The 20,330-nt window shown below is 36.0% G+C and overlaps 2 protein-coding genes across 2 annotated transcripts in view; one reads left to right on the forward strand and one right to left on the reverse strand.

The window, feature by feature from the left end:
- Window positions 1–20,330, forward strand: part of LOC141428282 (uncharacterized) — a 221,814-nt gene that overhangs the window by 188,480 nt on the left and 13,004 nt on the right. The gene's annotated exons all lie outside the window — the stretch shown is intronic.
- Window positions 7,248–11,586, reverse strand: LOC141427831 (15-hydroxyprostaglandin dehydrogenase [NAD(+)]-like). The gene is made up of 5 exons (XM_074087418.1): window positions 11,363–11,586; window positions 10,264–10,506; window positions 8,875–9,048; window positions 8,469–8,605; window positions 7,248–7,499 (listed from the first exon to the last, which is right to left on the reverse strand). Exons 1-5 carry the CDS (start codon window positions 11,480–11,482, stop codon window positions 7,334–7,336), a joined length of 840 nt encoding a protein of 279 aa, XP_073943519.1. The 5' UTR covers window positions 11,483–11,586; the 3' UTR covers window positions 7,248–7,333.

The following is a 20,330-nucleotide window of genomic DNA, read 5'->3' on the forward strand; positions in this document are numbered from 1 at the left end:
TATATAGCAACGTACTATACGCATTCTTAGTTTGAGGCTCATGTTTCTGTCACACAGCTCCTTGTTCATCTTGAAGAACGCCGTCGATCGAGCCATCTCAATACGAACTCTGGTGTCCTGCACGTGATCATCATGTTTCATTAACCAGCAACCAAGGTACTTGAACTGAGTAACCCGTTCAACCTCTTCTCGTCTGATACGTAATGAAAAGTGTTGGTTTATTATTTTGCTTATGACCATAAACTTTGTTTTGCGACATTTATCTTTTAAGGCCATGTTATTGCTAGCGATATTCATACGATTCAGCAGTTCCTGCAATGATTCCAGGCTATCGCAAATCAACGCTGTGTGGTCAGCATACCGGATATTGTTAATATATTGGCCGTTAATTATTACCCCCGCCCGATTCAGTGTCGCTGTTGCGGGGTCTTGAAGATCTCTGCGTAAATATTGATAAAACTGAAGACAACACACAGCCCTGTCTTACCCTTCGCACAATTCTGGTGGGTTTTGACAGTTCGTTATCCACTTTCACACTTGTAGTCTGATTCCATTTCTTTCCATTGATCACAGAGATCATGACGTATGCAGACGATTTGCGCTTGTACGAGTAGCAGACTCCCCCAGGAGATCTGCAACAGCTGATGTCAGTCTTTGACAAAGTTTGCTGTTAATTCGGCCTAAAGCTCAGTGTCAAAAAGACCGAGGTGATGTCCTTGGACATTCATGGTCACGAGACACTGATCATAGAGCTGGATGAAATTAGAGTATTGGTATGGCTGAATGGGATTAGAGTTGGATGTGTTGAAGCAGGTAGATAAGTTCTACTATCTGGGGAGCACTATTACATCTAAGTGTGACATTGATGCTGAGATCTACAGCTGCATCGGTCGGTGCTGCAGAAGCGGCATTTAGAAAGCTGTGTTCCGAGGTCTTCTGTTCACATGACCTTAAGCTGACCACCAAAATTTCTATCTATATGGCAACTGTATGGAAACTGGCAATATCCTATATCTTCGGAGAGGATGCGTATATATATATCGGTGTCACATCCGCATTTGGATCGATTTCACCTTCAGTGCCTCCGAACCAACATGAAGATCAGACGGCCCTTCTAATATGGGTGAGGGAGAATATAATTTTAAGCTATGGTATTGAAATGTGGCAAGTTGGCAACGAATTAGCTAAGGAGTTGGTGCTACTTTAAAATTAATAAAAATATTGTCACGCCGAATATACGCCGACCAATTTCATCGGCGGCGGCGGCGTGGAAAAATCGTCTGCGGCGGCGGCGCGGCGGCGCGGCGCACATGTCTAGTAGGTAGTAAGTAAGTACCTAAACATGATTTTTTGTTTTTATTATATTTACTAGCTTTTGCCCGCGACTTCGTCCGCGTGGAATAAAACAAATATCTATTTATCTCTTATTACGTACTGAAATGGCAAGTTTAATAAAGATTCATCGATCTATGATAGATCATCTATCTTCGATAATGACGACTTTCCATATAAACTTTCATCCCTATTTCATCCCCTCACAGGTCGAATTTTCAAAAAAGCTCAAACAAATATCGACTTAGTTCTTATTAAGTGCCTAAATACCAAGTTTCATGGTTTTATCATAGAGACAGCGACGAACTTCCACCATATAAACTTTCATCCCCTATTTCAACCCCTTAAAGCCTTTTCGCAATAAAGATAGCCTATGTTCATTCCAGGGTCTATTCTATCTCTGTACCAAATTCATCAAAATCGGTTCAGCGGTTTAGGCGTGAAAGCGTAACAGACAGACAGACAGACAGACAGACAGAGTTACTTTCGCATTTATAATATTATATATAATATATATTATATATATATATATATATATATAAATATATATATATATATATAATATATATAATATATATATATATATATATATATATATATATATTATATATATATATAGTAAATATAGTATGGAGTATGGATAGTATGGATATTGTATGTGATAGTATCCATAGTATGGATCTTACTAATATTGTAAGTCTGTGAAAGTTGTTACTAATTCACGCATAATACAGTTTAAACAAGAATAGAGAGCACTGTCCAAGTACGGTGACGCACCTGTTCTCATGATGACGTGACGTGTTAACTTTGTTTGCAATAAATAGATGGCGTTGTACGTTTGTCCTTTCAAATTGTTACCGGAACTTTTTTCAGGCCAAACTCGAAGGCATTTATTTATTGCGTGGCCATGGTAACAAGAATCGTGTGAGTAAACTGTTTGTCGTTGTATATTTCAAAAATTGCACGGGCATAAATGTACGTAAAACAATTCAGTTAAGACGCCATTAAGCTATTTCTAATGCGGCGGGACAAATTCAAATTCAAATCGTTTATTCTGTGAATACCTAGTCACTTGATGGAAAGCAATCACTGCCGCCAGCTGAACTACGGATCTGTTACCGGCCCGTTGAGGAAATGGTAGGCTCGTTTTACATTTGGTATTGATGACAATCCTCTCTGAGGCGTATTTATATGCAGGAATGGAAAAAATTGTCACGCAGAAAGCTTAACACTATTTGTAAGAACATTTTGTAATCAAACCTTAAAATTTTATGGAATTTTAGCCCATTCCACGAAATAGCTTGGCAACTAGATTACCTACTGATTTCAAACCAAAGCTGGCAGCTCTGGAAATAATGTCAAGGCTGATGAGTTTCGATGACAAATTTGATACCACAGCACAATAATCTGATGTAAGTAATTGCGTATCGCTCAGCTCACTGAATCTAGTTCCATAATTACTGCTATTATTTTATTTATTTAGCCCTTTGAACTGGGTGAGAGCTGATCTGATCTTTAGACTTTGTTGAATTTGATGTAGGTTGAAGTTGTCATAGGATGTCTCTCAACTCAGTGTGCCTGTTGGCAAAGGCCTCCTCCAGTAGCTTCCATTGTTCACGGTCTTGAGCAACTCTTCTCCATTTGGATCCTGCAGTAAGCTATTATTATAGTTAGTATTAAACTTCGTAGATCTAATTTTGGATGATGGTACAACTGGCCAGTTGCTGAAATAACTGACGTTTTAATAGCTTCTAAGTTTGTTCGGTTAAATGTATCCAGGTTTGAATAGCATAAACTAGGAAAACTTGAAATTAAACGATATTTAATTTTATGATAAGTAGGTACTTATGTTAGCAAATCGTTTGTACACGACAGGTCGGGACATGGTATTGTACACTGTAGTGAAGATCGAGCAAAAATGCCAAAAACCACGTTCCTTGTAGATAAAATCAGTGTCTTAAAAACTACATGTCTATTAACTTTTCTGTGAACAAAAAAGTGGATACATAAGTTAGAGAACTACCGTACGAGCACAAGTAGACACACAGTGCATGTATAAAAATATGCCCCTCTTACAGTACCCAAGAATATTTTAGACTAGGGTGCCATGTCGTAATTTGATGTAATTTTAGGGATCGTCGCTTTCACAAATGGACCGTGCTACGCTTGGATCGAATATTTACCGAACGGTCCTCCAAATTTTATAGACCTGTTTTTAACGTATAAATGTCTTAAAAATTCACGTTATCGGAAGTAAGTGGGCCGATCATTGTAGTTCATTTATCGTCCGAGATTGTTTTGACAATTCGAAGAAAATGCTTTTGCGGAAATTTCATTATTGGATGGCTTGTTTGAACTCGATTACCGAGGATTGTTAAAATAATCAGGGAAAATGGTTTTTATTTTTATTTCGTTTTTGATTTTAAGTCGATACAAATTACAATGTACCTAACTAATAAAAAATGTTATAACAATAATATATCATACATATATTTAATACATTCATATCGATGACAAAAGTCTGATCGGCATCAAACATTTGTACACGCCTGCGTAGTTTATGCTACGTTATTATCGTCATCGTTTCTAGCTTATATGCGTCCTAGGTTTCCTCTCCAAACGACCAAAAGAAAAACGCAAGCTCCGATTACACCCGATTTTGGCTTAGCTTCAAAGGGACGAAAGAAATTAAGCTGATTGGATCCAGTGAGTGAACATACATAGTTTAGCTCTAACGCTATATTTGGCAAGCGTTCGGAACCTTTGATTATAATGGCTGTATTAATGATAAGTGAATTTCTGTGATTCGAAGCGATCAACCATGATTAATGTCTCTCGGCCTCCGATTTTACGATTAGTCGTTAATAGTTTCAGTATATTACATTTACATTCGGAATAGTTTTACAAAGGATTTTTTATCGTTATATCGCGAGAAAACTTTAAATAATTTGATGATGTTCTTTCAACACATTTAAAAACAGTGATAGGTACAGTTTAGTCAAGTTCAGTAATAATAAGAAATCAGGATTTAGTTATTTCTTAAAATTTGTTCAAACTTTAACATTACCTACAATCGCTACTATTCGGCGATTCGAGGACCGCTGAGGCTATTATGGTGAACAAAGTATTACAAAATAAATTTAAAAGATAAAAAAACCCGACTGCCTTAAAAAAATCTTTAAAAAAGACAAAAAGTAAAAAAGAACAAGTTTAGTAGTCTTGAACTCTATTAAATAAAGTTTAACAGTCGGAACCCATTTTTAATATTGACTTGCTCAAAAATTCTCAGTACCTAATGGGTCCCGTCCCGAATGTTGAACTTTTAGTTCCCAAAATGCATTATATTTAGCACATTGCAGCAACGTTTAGAGGCAAAAAAGCTATAGCAGAAGATACCGTAACAACTTTCGACGAAGTAAATTTCTGTGGAATAAGCACGTGCAAACATTATCTGCTAAATATACAAACTTACCAACACACTTGACTGCTAAAATTCCAACTTCCATGAATATAGTCGGATAAGTTACTTGCTTAGCGTTAACGCTGTCAGAATATCTAGCTTAAACTTCTGCACCATCTTCTTACCCTGAAGTATCATCAGTAACAGTTAACTGGAAATGTTTACTGAAGTTAGGTTGAAAGGAAGGCTCTCAGCTTTAGCTCATGCACGTTTCGTTTTAAACGCGTCTTATACCTATTAGCAATGGTTCTCCTATGGTAGCCCGAAAAATTTTAATCCTATTTTCACTACCACTTATTTCACTAGCCCTAAAATCAAAACGCCATTTTTTTTTATTTTCTATCTATTCATTAGCCCTAATTTTAGCATTCCGAATTTACATTGTACTAAATTTCACTAGCCCTAAAATCAAAAAAAGCCGTATTTATTTTTATTTTCCTAAATATTCATTAGCCCTAATAGCGTTAGCCTTCTGAACCTAAACTATGCAAGTCGTTTCTTCTCTTGAACTTAGCCTTCTGAACCTAAACTATGCAAGTCGCTTCTTCTCTTGAACCGTCTTGCTCGCTCGCTTCGCTCGCTCGCACAAATTTTGAACTAAAACTTTGCAATATAAAATAGGGCCAAATGTTATTTGTCAATTTGTTACGCCTAAGATAATCATTTGCTACATAATTATTTACCACATATAACTCATGGTTATTAGGTCTAATAATCAAATTTTCCAATGCGTTTTTTCTATTTAAGTCTGATAACAAACAAACCACCGGAACAACCACCCGGAACAACCGGAATCAATGTCAAAAGTCTAACATAACCTAACCCATGTGGATATAATTTACCTCATTGAGTATTTGTTTTTCATGTACAATGATTAGACTTATGGCTACTAGGTCTATTAATCATTAGGAATAACCATTATTAGTTTAAGTTATTTTAGAGCATTTAATATTTAGTACATTTAGGTTGAAAACTTTAGGTCTAGTAATCAATTCGGACATACAAGTTTAGCTGTCATGATATTAGGGCTAATCAAAATTATATCTAACGATGGTATGCCTAGTGATATTAGCTTTTATAATATTCGGTCTAGTGAGTGTGAACCATTAGCTATCAATGAAGAATAATTTATTTGAATGTACGGTGCTCTTGCCGATCATTGGGCACAAAAAACATTTTAATTTTTAGCCCCCGACGCAAAAAGAGGTGTATTATGTCTGCCTGTCTGGCAAAAGTAGCTCTCAAACGGATTCATGGATATTTTTGTTGTCGATTAATTCTCACGTTAATACACCAAGGTCGCTCACGTCCTCGTTAATTCACTAAAGTTTCGAAGGTAATTTAAACAGTTCTCTACCCTTAAACAAAGACTCAATAGAATACACATCCTTTATAAAGGATCAAGAACTTTGCCTCTTTTTCTAAAATACAGAAAGCAAGCGCAGAGAATCTAGATTAAGGCTAATTCCTGATCATAAATTAAACAGACCCTGGGGAAACGTCCCGGACAACTGCATTTTGCTGCCAACTCTACGTGCCTGGCTGAGACACCGTCGCTTAATTGCTTAGATGATTGCGATATGCCTCATTGTTATGCGTGTTTGAGTTTAGTATTCCAAGACCTTTATCCAACTTGCTGGGAACACCCAAACATTGCAAGGTTTGTAGATTCTTACGTAAAGTTATAAAGCGGGGACCAGAACTTCTGTCTGTTTGATGGGAGGAGAACGTTATACTTATACAATTTTATCATTATAAGACATACAGAATATAGGTATTTCAACGCTACCAGCCTTCATAATAATACATCTCATGAGACTTCTAACTAAACTGAATGCGTTTTGGCTTTGGTCAAACTTAAAATACTTTCTAAATTACTGAAGGACACCACGATGGACCTAAAAGCTGGCAATTCCCTCCCAAAATTATATCAGCCTTACCTGACATGCTATACTGGCCTGGCAAGAATCTTTGGGTCTATGTCACAGTCCTGGGAGCCTTTTGAACATTTAATCCCATTTTGTTAAGTATTACTTACCTACTTTTATGTTTAATTATAGTATTCATTAATGTAGGTTCTTATTTGATACGCTACTTTGCCCTAAATTAGTTTTTTTTGTATATTTCATGCTTGCTTAATGAATATTTCTTATTTCAATAGATATACGACAGGAAATCAACGAAATCAATTTCATTGAACAGACTAGAAAAATTCTTGTAATAAAACCTAATATTTTAACAATCGGCAATTTCTCGAATATAAAAGAAATAAAACCTTAGATGGTGAAAGGGAAGACGAATTTGAACGTCTTATTGATGACGTCGATTGCTCATTCAGAGAAGGACCAATATTATCATTCAGGAAATGTTTAAATAACCTTTTCGAATTCATTGATACGTTCCTTTGAGTGCTTTTTATTTATCATGGAAACTGATTAATAAATAACTCAATAAATACATATAATGCCACAGATTAACCTTTAATGTAGATACATAAAATGTCTTAATAGAATCATTTAAATAAGCCCATTCATAAGTCAATTAAGGTCCTATTAATAATTCATTTACACCTCTGCAAAGCACTTCAAAGCTTTCCGTAATATTTTTTGTGATTTCCACCGCCGGGTCGTCACTGGCAACCATCCACGTAGTACCGCTGCGGCCTTTACAAATCACCTCTATTATGCCTGAGACAGCCGACTCAACCCTAGAAAGAAAAACTCATAAGAAAATGAACACCACTTACGTAGGAGACGTTGAGGTAAAAATCCGACCCTCCATGGGGACAATTTCGCATCTCTAGGGGAAATGAAATAACAGCTGTCTAATCGCCACAAAGCTGTCAGTATGTTGCTTACGTCAGGATTGAGGATAACCCAAATGCGAATACCCATGTGAGATTCACTTGTCGTCACCATATTGATTTCTATGGGGAATATTTGAAAAGTTTTGTTTTTCCGTATAAGTAAAAATATTTTTAGCAATTGCGAAGTGTTGAATTTGATACTAGCTGCAACCCGCAACTTTGTCTACATTTAGTGGGAGCTTTATATAGGTATTTCCAGGAATAAATACAGCCTATAATCATCTGGGATAGTGAATCTTTCTAATTGCCAAAGAATTAAAAAAATAGATTTATTAGAATCTAGAGTTATATTAGACCATATACAAATACAAGTAAACAAACAAAGTTTATTTCGTTAGTAACAGTATTAAAGTTCACTAATAACTCGCCCCGGCCTCGTATGGGTGAGTTTTTGAAAAAAAAGAGCCGAAAAAATTAAAAAGCCATTGACGAAAACCGCATTAAAACCCGCTGTGTAGTTTAATAAATCTCTGCGTAGTTAGTTATATAAATTCATACATAGGAAGCGATTTTGATTAATACTATGTAATAAGGTATCCCAAAATGGATCCGGAATATTTCAGCTAGTGGTTGAATAAGTTTAAATTTACCCCTGTGAAAATTATTCAAGAATTTTAAATTGAGATTAACAAAATGTTTCAGTACATTTAGCTGATGTTCAAAGTATAACGCGTCAAAGAAGCTACGTCGTCGTCTTTAATGAAAACTTCCAGTGAAACATCTTTGCAGGGTTGTTCATTCGGATTTGCTCAACCACTGGATGAAATCTTTCGGTTTTACTGTGAGACACCTTTGATTTTGATTTGTTACCTTTGTCGCTCTTCAGAGTTCGATGGAAGACAGTCTTCGTTTTTCTCTAAGTTATGTCTGTGTAGTATCGCTGTGTCGGTTGGGCCGAGGCAGACGGTGATAACTCGAACGTTTGTCTTTGAGTTGTGTTGAATACCCTAGTCAAAAATGAATAAACTATAGTAATTCACAAATATTAATGTACTAGCAACATCAATTTAACATTTGACTTCAACATCAACTTTAGGTAAATATGTGCTATCTACGTCATGTAAAACCACAATATTCTCTGAATAATAGTCCAAAGTTAGTGATACCTAATATCATATTGCTGAAGATACATCTGACTTTACAAAGAGCAAAGTTTGTATTGAGGACACAGCCGATGGATTTAAAGAAACTTCGATAATACAGTTGTGTAACTTACCCCAATGGAGTTACTGAAATGGAGCACTGCGGTTTTTGTAGCGGCGTACACAGGTAGCTGACTGTCGCCTCTGAGTGCCCATAAGGAGGAAATATTTAGTATTATTCCGCCGGTTCCACTTTTGTCAACCCGCATAAAATTTAACGCCAGCAACGAACTTTGGATGGTGGCCGTCTAAAATGATTATCAACATTAAAAATACAGTAAATTCTACAAAATGAGAGCACTTATAATACAAGGAGTAAAGAACATACTTGTCAATTTAGCTAAATCTGAGAGTTTTAGGTAATGGAGTTTCCTAAATGATAAAATTAGGAATAAAGAGTGGTGAAAATATTTTAAAAAACTTTTAAACGGATTTAGAAAACTGTTAGGTAGTAAAAGTCACAATTTTCAACTGCATCTATTTTCTGTATACTGTAAGGTATAAGTTTTACGACCTTAATAGATTGTAGCAGTGGTGTGTTGCAAATAAAATGACTCTTAATGTAAAGAAATGACAATATTGTACCCACACTATATAATTTAAATAGTGAAGTACTACAGGTGGTGGCGAATATAAAAGATCTTGGCGTTAATTTCGATCGGAAGTTGAAGTTTAACGAGCACATTAATGAGATCATCTTGAAAGCTTCTAGACTTTTGGGCCTGGTATTGCGGGAATGCAAAAATTTTAGAACTATCAGCACAAAAGTTATTAAGTATAATGCCTTAGTTTGAAGTAACTTGGAGTATTTCAGTGTAGTTTGGTCGCCCTGCAATAACGTACACATAAATAGAATTGAGAAAGTGCAGAAAAGATTTATTGCAAGTTTGACATACACTAGCAAGAAAAATAGAGAACTTAGAAGCAATCACGCGCGTCTTAAATACTTTAAAATAGCGACACTGGAAAGTAGAAGGCGCATGTTAGATTTAATTTTCCTTAAGAAAATTGTCACCGGCGATCTGAATTGTCCTGATTTGTTGCAGAAATTCAATTTTTTTATACCATCTAGAGCACCAAAGGTCATGTAACATTAAACTTTTCGGTTGTACTAATAGTCGCACTAATCTTAAGAGACATTGTCCGCTCTCGCGAGTATGCGATATATAAGGAATATCAGCACTGTATTGATCTCAACTTTTCGACCTTCCCATTCATTAAAACCGCTCTTATAAACAAGAAATAAATCTATTACTTCATTTATTTTTTAGTTATTAGCTTAGCTTCCAGTTTAGGAGTATACAACATTTTTTAGTTTTAAGTTAAATACCACTGTTATTTTGTGCATGCGGTGTCCTTCTATAATTAATAAGATATTTAGTCTTAAGCTGCTCATGTAAAATAACACATTGTATGAGTATACTTATTGTTGGTCCAATAAAAAAAAAAGTTAAAATACTTACAAAATTAATGTCAATAATTTTCTTGAAATTCCTCGTCTCATCAGTATTCAAAACGGCAGCATTGTTAATAACCCCGTCGAGCCTGCGATATTTGTCTATTACTTGCATGAACGCCGAGTTGAGTTGGGACTCATCGGCAATATCACATTTTATGAACTTCGCTCTTAGGGCGCCAAACTTGTTCAAGAGTTCGGCTTCGAGCGCCGCGCCTTCCCTCTCTGCAATGTCGAGGAAAGCGACGTGCTGCAATATTGGGGAAATTACTTGTTTTATTAACTGCTGATACGAGAGGTTACTTGTCACGAGGCCTGTTAACTTTACCCTTATTACTAGGAAATTATTCGTTACATATGTTGCTTTTAATGCTTTCAGATGTTGCTTTGGCATAAGAAATTACTTTAGCTCTGGGACATCACCTTATATGCAATTAGAGAATTTTTAGTTAGGTAAGTTTTCCAGTTTTCAACATACCTACTCTGCCCAATAGCTTTGCTCTGTTGCTAATGAGATAAAATTAAATATGGCAACTAAGGGACAATGACCAGTTCTCGAATATTTATTTAACGGGTTTCCTTTATCTTCCATAGTATCGATTCTCCGAAATTCACTTAGGTTCCTATCACAGAAAAAAATTTAGGCGAATGATACTTTTGTATAATCATCATAATACTTTAGTTACCTATCGCTGATTTTTCGAGTATATGGCATAATGGCAGAACACTGTATAGCTGAATCTGATTTGAGATACATTTTTCTGCATAATGACTATTCGTACTTGTTAATATTATTCTTATCAATTTTTATCGTTAGTACTCTGCTGTACAAAATTACAAGAAATTTGTTGATATGATTATTCTGCCCAAGACTGTTATGCGAAACGAAAATATGACATTTAATTTGACCTAATTAACATATATGTACTGTGCAATTTCATTAAATAAATAAATAAATAATTGACCTAATCTGACTCTGTCTTTACTTATCAACAATGCAACATGACGCAAGTCATAAATTTTTTGCATCCGCAATGTTTCAACATAATTTAATGTTTTTCCATCATTGAACCTAATCCATATTAAACGTGTAAATGTTTATTTACCCTTGCATTTTCTGCTAATAAAGCCCTGACGACACCTGCTCCCACACCCGCAGCCCCTCCGGTTACCACAAACACTTTCTCTTCTATATTTTCCGACGCTTTAAAAATACTTGCCGCCATGTCTCTCACGATTACTTCATAAAACAAATCACTAACCAACTGTTTATCGCGTTATTCAATTGTTTTTCAGATTCCTTAACATTATATCAACGATTAGATAGGTAGCTCTATCAGCCATGTCTGCTATCCTAGATATAAAATTATTGACAGATAAAGAGTCTCGTTAAAATGTCTTTTACGCTCTTGGAGCTCGCACTATCTGGCCATAAACGGTTTTTGTACATAAAACAAGACATTTTACTTTCGCATTGACCCCATTGTTATCAGTCAGTTTCGTTTTTTAGCTTTAATAATAAAATACTTCACATTGGCGATAAGAAATTGACATTAACTATACTCTCTTCGGATAGATATTTTTTTTTAAGAGATTTTACTCTCCTACTCTTAGGTACCTATTACTAACTTTGTGCTCACTTCTGAGTACAAAGTTGGTTCTCAAAGAAAGTAAATTTGCAGACGTGTTTTATTAAATTCGATTCAGGCTCACGTGCCTGAACATACTTAGTACCGATCTTAAATCAACATCACTGAAGTTTTGCTAAAGTATACCTAATGTACACCTTCTCGTATTCAAGTTATGCGGGATCTCAAAGGTTTAAGTACACACGGGTAAAACAGCCCTGCCTGTATTTGTATTGTGAACGCTGTAATGAGCACACCCACGCAAGCTGTGCGTGAGATAATATGAATTTAATAATGTCTACTTGTTTCTGTCTATAGGTATGTTAATTTTACGAACTTGGAAACTATAAAGGACAGCTGATATATGGCATTGTCTATTGACGTATATGTTCTCTGATTGCCACAACCGGGTTGTCTTTCAATCAAAGGTGACTGGGCAGGGAAACAATAATATACAACTCGGAATGTACGCGCAATAGTGCACATAAGCACTCATTATCAGGCCGTGCATTATTTGAGCGTACATTAACAAGTCGTACATTAACTACACCCACTGGGCGTTTACTAGACGAGTGTTTATTTTCTAAGCTTAACGCAAACGAGTATTGGGGGTCACATGATCGAAATCATTGCCGCCCATGGACACAAGTAGGTAGTTTTTTTTAAGACACCTATAGTACATTGTGCATTAATCCCCTTATGGCCAGTGATACACACAATGATTTTCATCTCATTGCGAGGTAAATTATTGTGTGTCCAAACACTCCACAGCTCAACAAAAGCAAGACGCTTAGAAAACAACTGAATAAAATATGGCTATCCGCCAATGCAAGGGCTACTACAAAATTTGAAAATGGAAGTTCGTAACGTATCGTCCCTCTCACTCTCGTATTAAATAATATTAGCGTCAGCAAAACGATATGAACTCCGATTTTTGAATTTCGTGGTAGCCCCCCTGTTTGTCACTTTTTTCGAGTCGTCTACCATAGATAATACTAAGAACCGTGTTTAGTTTCGAATTCGAATGGGTTTGCGGCCAGATTATTCCAACATGCTACAAAAATATTTACTAAAATTATTGCAAAACAATTGGATATAAATTTAAAATATAAAAATAACGAAGTTTCATGAAGCGTGGCAAAATTTTATGGTTTAAAATTAGGTTATAGCTAAGTTTTAAAGATGTAAACAAAACGTTGGCTGACTTGAAACCTCTTTAGTCTGAAATAACGTACCTACTAACTTTTTAAAAGTAAAGTCATAACTCCCTTGGGGAAGAAAACTATACGTAATCCTGTCCTTTATTATAAAGGCATGGAATAACGTCATTGACGAGCAAGTGTGATGAAAAATTTATATCGGTCCAGAAAAATTGGCCCTGCATGCTAATTCCAGTCTCCGCTTACCTTCAGTTGTTTTATGGTCAAACATATGCCTATCCTTACTAATATGATTATTTTGATGAAATTTGTATGGAGACAGTTTAAGACCCTAGAAAAGCTATAGGATAGTTTTTATCCCGGAAAGTTGCTTAGTTCCCGGGGGCTAGCTTTAAACGGATTCTTTGCAGGCGGATTCGCGGGCAATAGCTAACAAAGTTATAAACGTTCGTTTGAAATCATTCACTGATACACAAGCCTCGGGTTTAGCTCCGGCCAAACAACCCACCCTTTAAAGAACCGCGGTCGCAAACAGATCCTTTTCTCTCAGGATCACTTCAGAAAGGGAAGGGTCCATCTCAATCTGACATAGGAGCTTTACAAGACATGCCTGCCGTAGCTCAATGTGACCTCAGTAGGACGAGGCGTCGAGTGCGCCATTCAACATGCAATAATAGACCGGCTAACGATGCTGGCGCAAGGGGTCATGTGATCATATTGTTCATATGTTACCTGAATTTTCTTGTTTTCTTTCCATAAAAAGTCGCTTCCGCCATCTGTCCTCTTGTAGGTAAATGTAAGCGTGGTTACCAGTATCAAATAGATAATTTTATTTGATAGGTTCATAAATATATTGTATAATACGTGTAACTAGTGTTCTGCCCCGGATTTGCGTGGGTGTAGCATTTTTGAATCGTCACTTTTGCTATGATTGTCAAAAATAAAACGATGAAACCGCGGGTAGTTGTGCGCCGGTATTCGTTTCGTCGGGTAGTCGCGCGAGCAGGGCGGTTACGGATTGCCCCAAAACAGGTCGAGCTAAACTCGATTTCAGACGTGAGTTATCCGTTTTGTTATCATTTAAAATGAGTCAGTCTCATGGTAGTTTCATGTTCAAAGTATTTTTTTTCTAAAAATATGTAGAGCAAGATTTATTTTCATGTCACTTTTTGTGGTAAAAGGAATATAATGTCATATCTTGATACTCAATTTTACGATAGTTTCAGTAACATTAAGTAAATACGTGGCCTTTCTTTTTTTATTGGACCCATGAAAAATGCGTAGACAGTAGAGCGTAAGTGCGGTTAAGGGTGGCCATAGAGGCGTGAAGTGATTTTGAAAAAGCTTGAATAGCACAATGGATCGCCTCGGATAAAGATATCCGCGGCCCTTCTTCCAGGATTATAATGTACTATAGTAGATATGGCTATAGTAAAGTATAATTATGCAGATATTTACTGCTCTTAAGAAAAAAGGGGCCACTTTAGTTACATTTGCAAAACAGAAATACGAATTAGTATGATTAACTCTGGCGTTCGTTGTGTAAATAGGTTTTATTAATGAAGTATATGATACACTAAAAATACTTTTTATTGCAATAATACCTATGTATGTAGGTATGTAAACCCTTCATTTTACAAAACTAAAACAACGAATACAGTTGACAAACGTCGAGCGAGAGACATGTAGGCACACAGCGGGCACGACGTACAAAATACGCGTTCTTGAATCTACATAAGCACGACGACGTCAGTACACGCGTCAATGTATGCGTAAGATACACAGGGCTGACTACCGCAATACCCTAGTACTATAAGTACTACCAATGACATTTAAAGGTACTTAGTACATGTAGGTATGGCTTAGATTATGTGCAAATAAATGTAATCGTTAATCTAACCTATTTATTTAAACCTACTTAAAATGTGTCTGTCTGTGTATTTAAGCATTATTATTTTCAATTACAATAGATATATACTTACGACTACAAACTTAAACGAATTATTCGGTAGGTAGTTATTTCATTCATATCATTCGTATTAATCGCGATAATATTAGAAATCATTATTTATTTACAAAAGGAACCTTTAACATTTCGCAAAATTGTTTGTCCCGAACTTAGTGCCGTGCGGTCGACATATATCGCGCTGCGCACTCGACTGCTTTCCTGCGGTTTTCCTGCAATCTGCGCTTGAGGGGTGGGGTAACTCGAATCGGTTCGGGGCGGAGCGTGGCCATTCTGTACGTTAGTACTATTATATATTCTGTGATGTAGGTAAAAAACATCGATTACTTACATTTTGAAGGCAGGCAAGCAACGGAAGTAAAAAGACTGCGCTAGATTAATTTTAATTTGAAAAAGCACAAAAATTTTCAAGGGCCTGAGTGAGTGAAGTGAGGCAAAAATTTACGACTAATATCGGCTACTTGAACCGACCAGGAAATCGTCTGCCCATGATTATCCCCAAATTTATGAAAGTAGATGAGAAAGGAATAATTGTGCCACCAAAATAGAAGTTTTGAACCACAAAGTCAGACATCTGAGAGATAACAGGCCATAAAAGTAAGTTTCATTCCATCCCTGTTTATGAATCCGAAGCACTGAAACTATCGTAATTAGAAAGAGATCTGTGTTCTTGATTTTAATAGTACATATTACTGCAGAGGCCATGAAGTAAGGGATTGATGGGTGGATGATGGATAAAACGAGTCCAGCAATCCCTGTTCTGGCCGAGGTTTGTATAGTGCTTTTCTCAAACAATATGAGGAAATATTTCATCCATCCATCCACCCATCCATCCATCCATCCATTAGATAGAAAGAATAAAAAATAACATCGAATAGTATAAAGTGGGCCCCACTCAGAATAATGTTACGGCAAGCCACGCTGTTTTTCAGTGGGACCCATCGGGTGGGATGCATCACATCACAATATCGCAAATGCTTACAGAGTAGTGGTGGTTGGCTGTTTGTAATTTTTCCTTTGTCAGTTTAATGTTAGTAAGCAAATTTAAAAAGTTAGAGCAGCGGACAATAATGGATTTTCATACATACTTCGTGGCCTAGGCCAAGAAGTTATGTAGGGTGCCATAAATGAGTAACTTCATGTCTCCATTTCGTGACATTAACGCATACATTTCCGAGCATTTTTGAGAAAATATATGTTATGGTCGTATATTTTTATCTTCATTACGGCCGACAACAAAACCTTCTTCTGATTAAATTTTTTTGAGAGAATGCAAATGACAGCTACCTACACCAAATGGCTATTGTGTTCATTTTTTTCCGCCGATCATCTTTCCAATTCTAATGTAATCATGATGCATCTCAACAGTTCCTTTTATTTAGTCTTCTTCATTATATTTGATTATATCAAACATTTTATGTTGCATGCATAATGAAATACGATAAAACGTGAAACTTTCATTCCAAACACGTACACAATGTTTAAAACGTAACCGTCTGCTCTTTTACAGTTCTCATTGTTTTATTATTAATGAGAGCTGCGAGAAATAAGTAGAATAATTCCACAATGTAGACAAAGGCAAGCACTTCTGTTGGAATGCGGCCGAGTCAGCCGCAACTCAGGGATCCGAGCTCCCACTGGGCTAATGAGTAAACTCATGTTTGTTACTTGCTTATGAAAACGTGTCCTTCTAGGTTATGGACTTAGTGTTTGCACTCGAATAAGTTCTGAGGACTATGAGTAGGCAGGTTCATTAGGATTCGGAGAACTTTAAACAATTTGAGTTTTGGTTTTATTAATCTGATTTAAGCATAAAATGGGAAGGTACGGTTGGAAAAACTTAAGTGGCCAGATTTCTTGAAGAATCGTACATATTTTTTTTTAAATCACATCACTCAATAATTCTATTTAACGCATTCAGCCGGCAACACATATATATATATGCGTTCACCCGACTTTCACCCAGTGCCGCTGTCAGGATTCCGCACACATTTGAACGCATATGTGCGTTTGCGGTACCTAGCGAAAGTTCGAAAAACAATGCCGGCAATAAATGCGTTAGAAGTGTTGCAAAAATCTGTTGTTTTTTTTATTTTTTACTTGTCTTTTGTTTAAAAAAAAATGTTATATTTTTAACGAAATAGCGAAAGAACTAGTTTTCTCAAAAGAATGATAAACTTTAAGTACTATTTCAAATATGAGATAATTTTAATCTTGCTACTAAACGTCGAAATAAACTGCGCTGTCTAAATAAAAAATTAATTGAATTTTCAATCAAACGAAATGATAACTATAGAGCTTGCAGACAAACATGTTTGTTTACAGTTAAATGTTTACTTCTAACTCGTGCACCCTGTTTTTTCTTCGCAAACTACTTTATTGAATGTGCAGAGCAATTCAGAAAAAGTTTATATGTGAAAGTCGTTAGCTTGCAGGGAACTTGTATTCTCTAATAGCTTTCGTCGGTGACCTGTAAGCAAGTTGATATTAATTTATAAAATTGTCGTTTTGAAAATGTATCTTAAAGTACCTACTTCTACTATTATAAAAACAATAAAGTGGATTTTGGAAACAGAGAAGTTTATTAATATGTTTATCATCATCATCATCATCATCATCAGCCTACAGCAGTACACTGCTGGACATAGGCCTCTTCCATGGTGCGCCACAACACCTCTGTCTTCAGCCCCTCGCATCCATCCGCCGCCAGCGACCCTCTTAAGGGCCGTCTTACATTAATGTTCACGACTTCCAACTGCCTTCTTATATTACGTTTAAATCTCCAGTAGCACTTAGCAATTTCTGTAGTTAGCTTGATCCGCTAGATGTGCTTAAATAATTAATGTGACCCATGAAATCGTTAAATCAGTTTAAAACTCTACGAAACCATTGTCGATAAACCCTAAATTTGTAGCTAAATATAAGTCACTCTAGTGTAAATAGGGGCATTTAAAATCATAACGCGTCCCTCGATCGTCAAAAACAATCGCCAATGAAGCGCCAATGGAAGTGAGGCTCATATCCGTAGAAATTACTCTATTTGGCGTTAGCTTCAGCTCGCACCACTATTATGGTTATTGCTATTGGATCAGTTCAGTATTATAGCAATATAAGTGATAGTAAAAGGGTCATGTTTGATTTTGGAAGCAGTAAAAATAACAAAGTGTTTAAAACTATTCTAATTTTTAAGAATTTCGTATATTATTACTAAAATCTTAATACACTTTTCGTAATTTAAGGCGCTATAGGGCAATAGTTTATCGTATTTCATTTATTATTATATTATCAAATAGGTATCCCATCTGGTGTTGCAGATGTTTATGGTCGGTGGTGATCTCTTACCATCAGGAGACCCACTTGTCCTTTGCCATCCAGTCGAATGAAAAAAAAACAGGATACATTTCATGAAAGCTGCAGCCCTGAAGCTACAAAATCTATTGCGTCAAATTTGAAATCAATGTTTTATTTGGTCTACCTAAGTAGGTAAATTGTAGTCTAGACTGCAATCTAGCTTAGAACCTGTTTATTCCACGTGTTATACTCAGCACGGAAATTGAAATGCCACGACGTGTTTTCGTTGGCGGCAGCACATTTAAATTTCATCAAAGACTCACAGGAACCATCCCTTGCGACACAAAATTGTATTTTCTACGCGAATAAAGCGTAGACGTCGGGTACAATTTTGTTTCTTCACTTCACGTTTTGTTTATGAATGTCTCATCCGTTTTGTTGTGCCTATAGCTATCGGCTTTCATCGGCAGCCCTCTGATACGATTTGGAAGGGTTTGATTTGGTGTTAAAAATGCTACATTTAAAAAAAACTGTCATTGTTTAAAGTTATTTATATAATTATAATTATTTGAAAGCCATATATTGAATTATTCACATAATATTTTCAAACAGATATTACTTTTAAGTTATAATTGCTGAACCGTTTAAAAAAAAATTAAACTGATTTAAATTGTCGAGTGAACATACGTAACTAATGCACATATACGAAAGAATTACTTATATTTATGAAATCATCTAAAAAAGTGGTAGTTGCATTAAAATGTAATACTGCTAGAGAACCAATTCCCACAAAGAACATATGTAACATCGTTGTAGCATATTCAATCGGCGAAAGCCACAATCCGCGGGGGGTGAATAAAATTCCAACTCTTATTCTCTTTGTTGCAGTGAAGTATAAATCCTCGACAGTAGAATCCTTATCGACATTTTATCCCATAGATATAGCGGCGGGATGCAATTTGCACCCTCAAATTGCGTTTTCAGCGTTGCCTAGTCTACGGGTATTTCGGTCAACTGCCCTGTCTCGCAACTCCCAGTTCTCGACGTCAAAGTGAAGGTCTTACTTAAATGCAAAACAAATTCAGTAAATTGTTGACTCAGCGGAGATTTATTTTACATCAGCGAGGCGACGGCGGCTTCTTGTGCGGCGGGGTCTTGTTTAAATACTGTGATCTTTCATTAACCCCTGACGCAAAAAGAGGGGTGTTATAAGTTTGACCGCTATGTGTCTGTCTCTCTGTGGCACCGTAGCTCTTAAACGGGTGGACCGATATACATGCGGTTTTCTAGCGATGGTTCTTAGACATGTTTCATCAAAATCGGTGAAGCCGTTTTCGAGATATTGAACTTTGAAGTCACAAAGTCGGGGGTTTTCCAACTTTTTGTTGGTAAGGTAGGTTAGGTTATATGGGTGAGGCATTCGATTTTAAATTTTCCTTTCAATACTTTAAACAAAGCAAGTAAGGCCGCCATCAAGGGGAATAATAATAATAATAATATACATTAAATTGAATTGTAGAAATTAAATTGTAAAAAGTATGCTATATTGAATTATATTATAAATTCTGGAATATTGCGGAAGAAAAACACAGTCTATGAAAATTTTCTCGATTTAATGTGGCTAAGTTTAGTATTCTGAAAACAGTTTAAAACGATGGTACAGGCAACGGCATACATAAGCGATCAATTTAGTACCTTGTTACTTTAACGTCATGTTTGAATAGCCACACGAAATCGTGTCACGATTGAGAGCGATCAATTTACGACGCTTACAGAACTAGAATTTTTTTAGGATCGTAGTAGGCAATATTATTTAGTAATTTGAAGTAAATCATTCGATTTGGTCGCTTTATTTATTTTTATCGTTGCTTGTATTATTGAGTGTATATACGAATTTTTCCTCATTAGTGATAGACGAAGTGGATCGCCTGAAATTGGAACAGTGGTTAGCCAGAAGACTGTTTTTTTTTTTAATTCAGGTCTAACCTTATTCTGGATTCTATTATTAACCAAGTGCAATTAAACAAGT

The sequence above is a fragment of the Choristoneura fumiferana genome, chromosome 5 (genome assembly GCF_025370935.1).
Source record: "Choristoneura fumiferana chromosome 5, NRCan_CFum_1, whole genome shotgun sequence".
NCBI lineage: Eukaryota > Metazoa > Arthropoda > Insecta > Lepidoptera > Tortricidae > Choristoneura > Choristoneura fumiferana.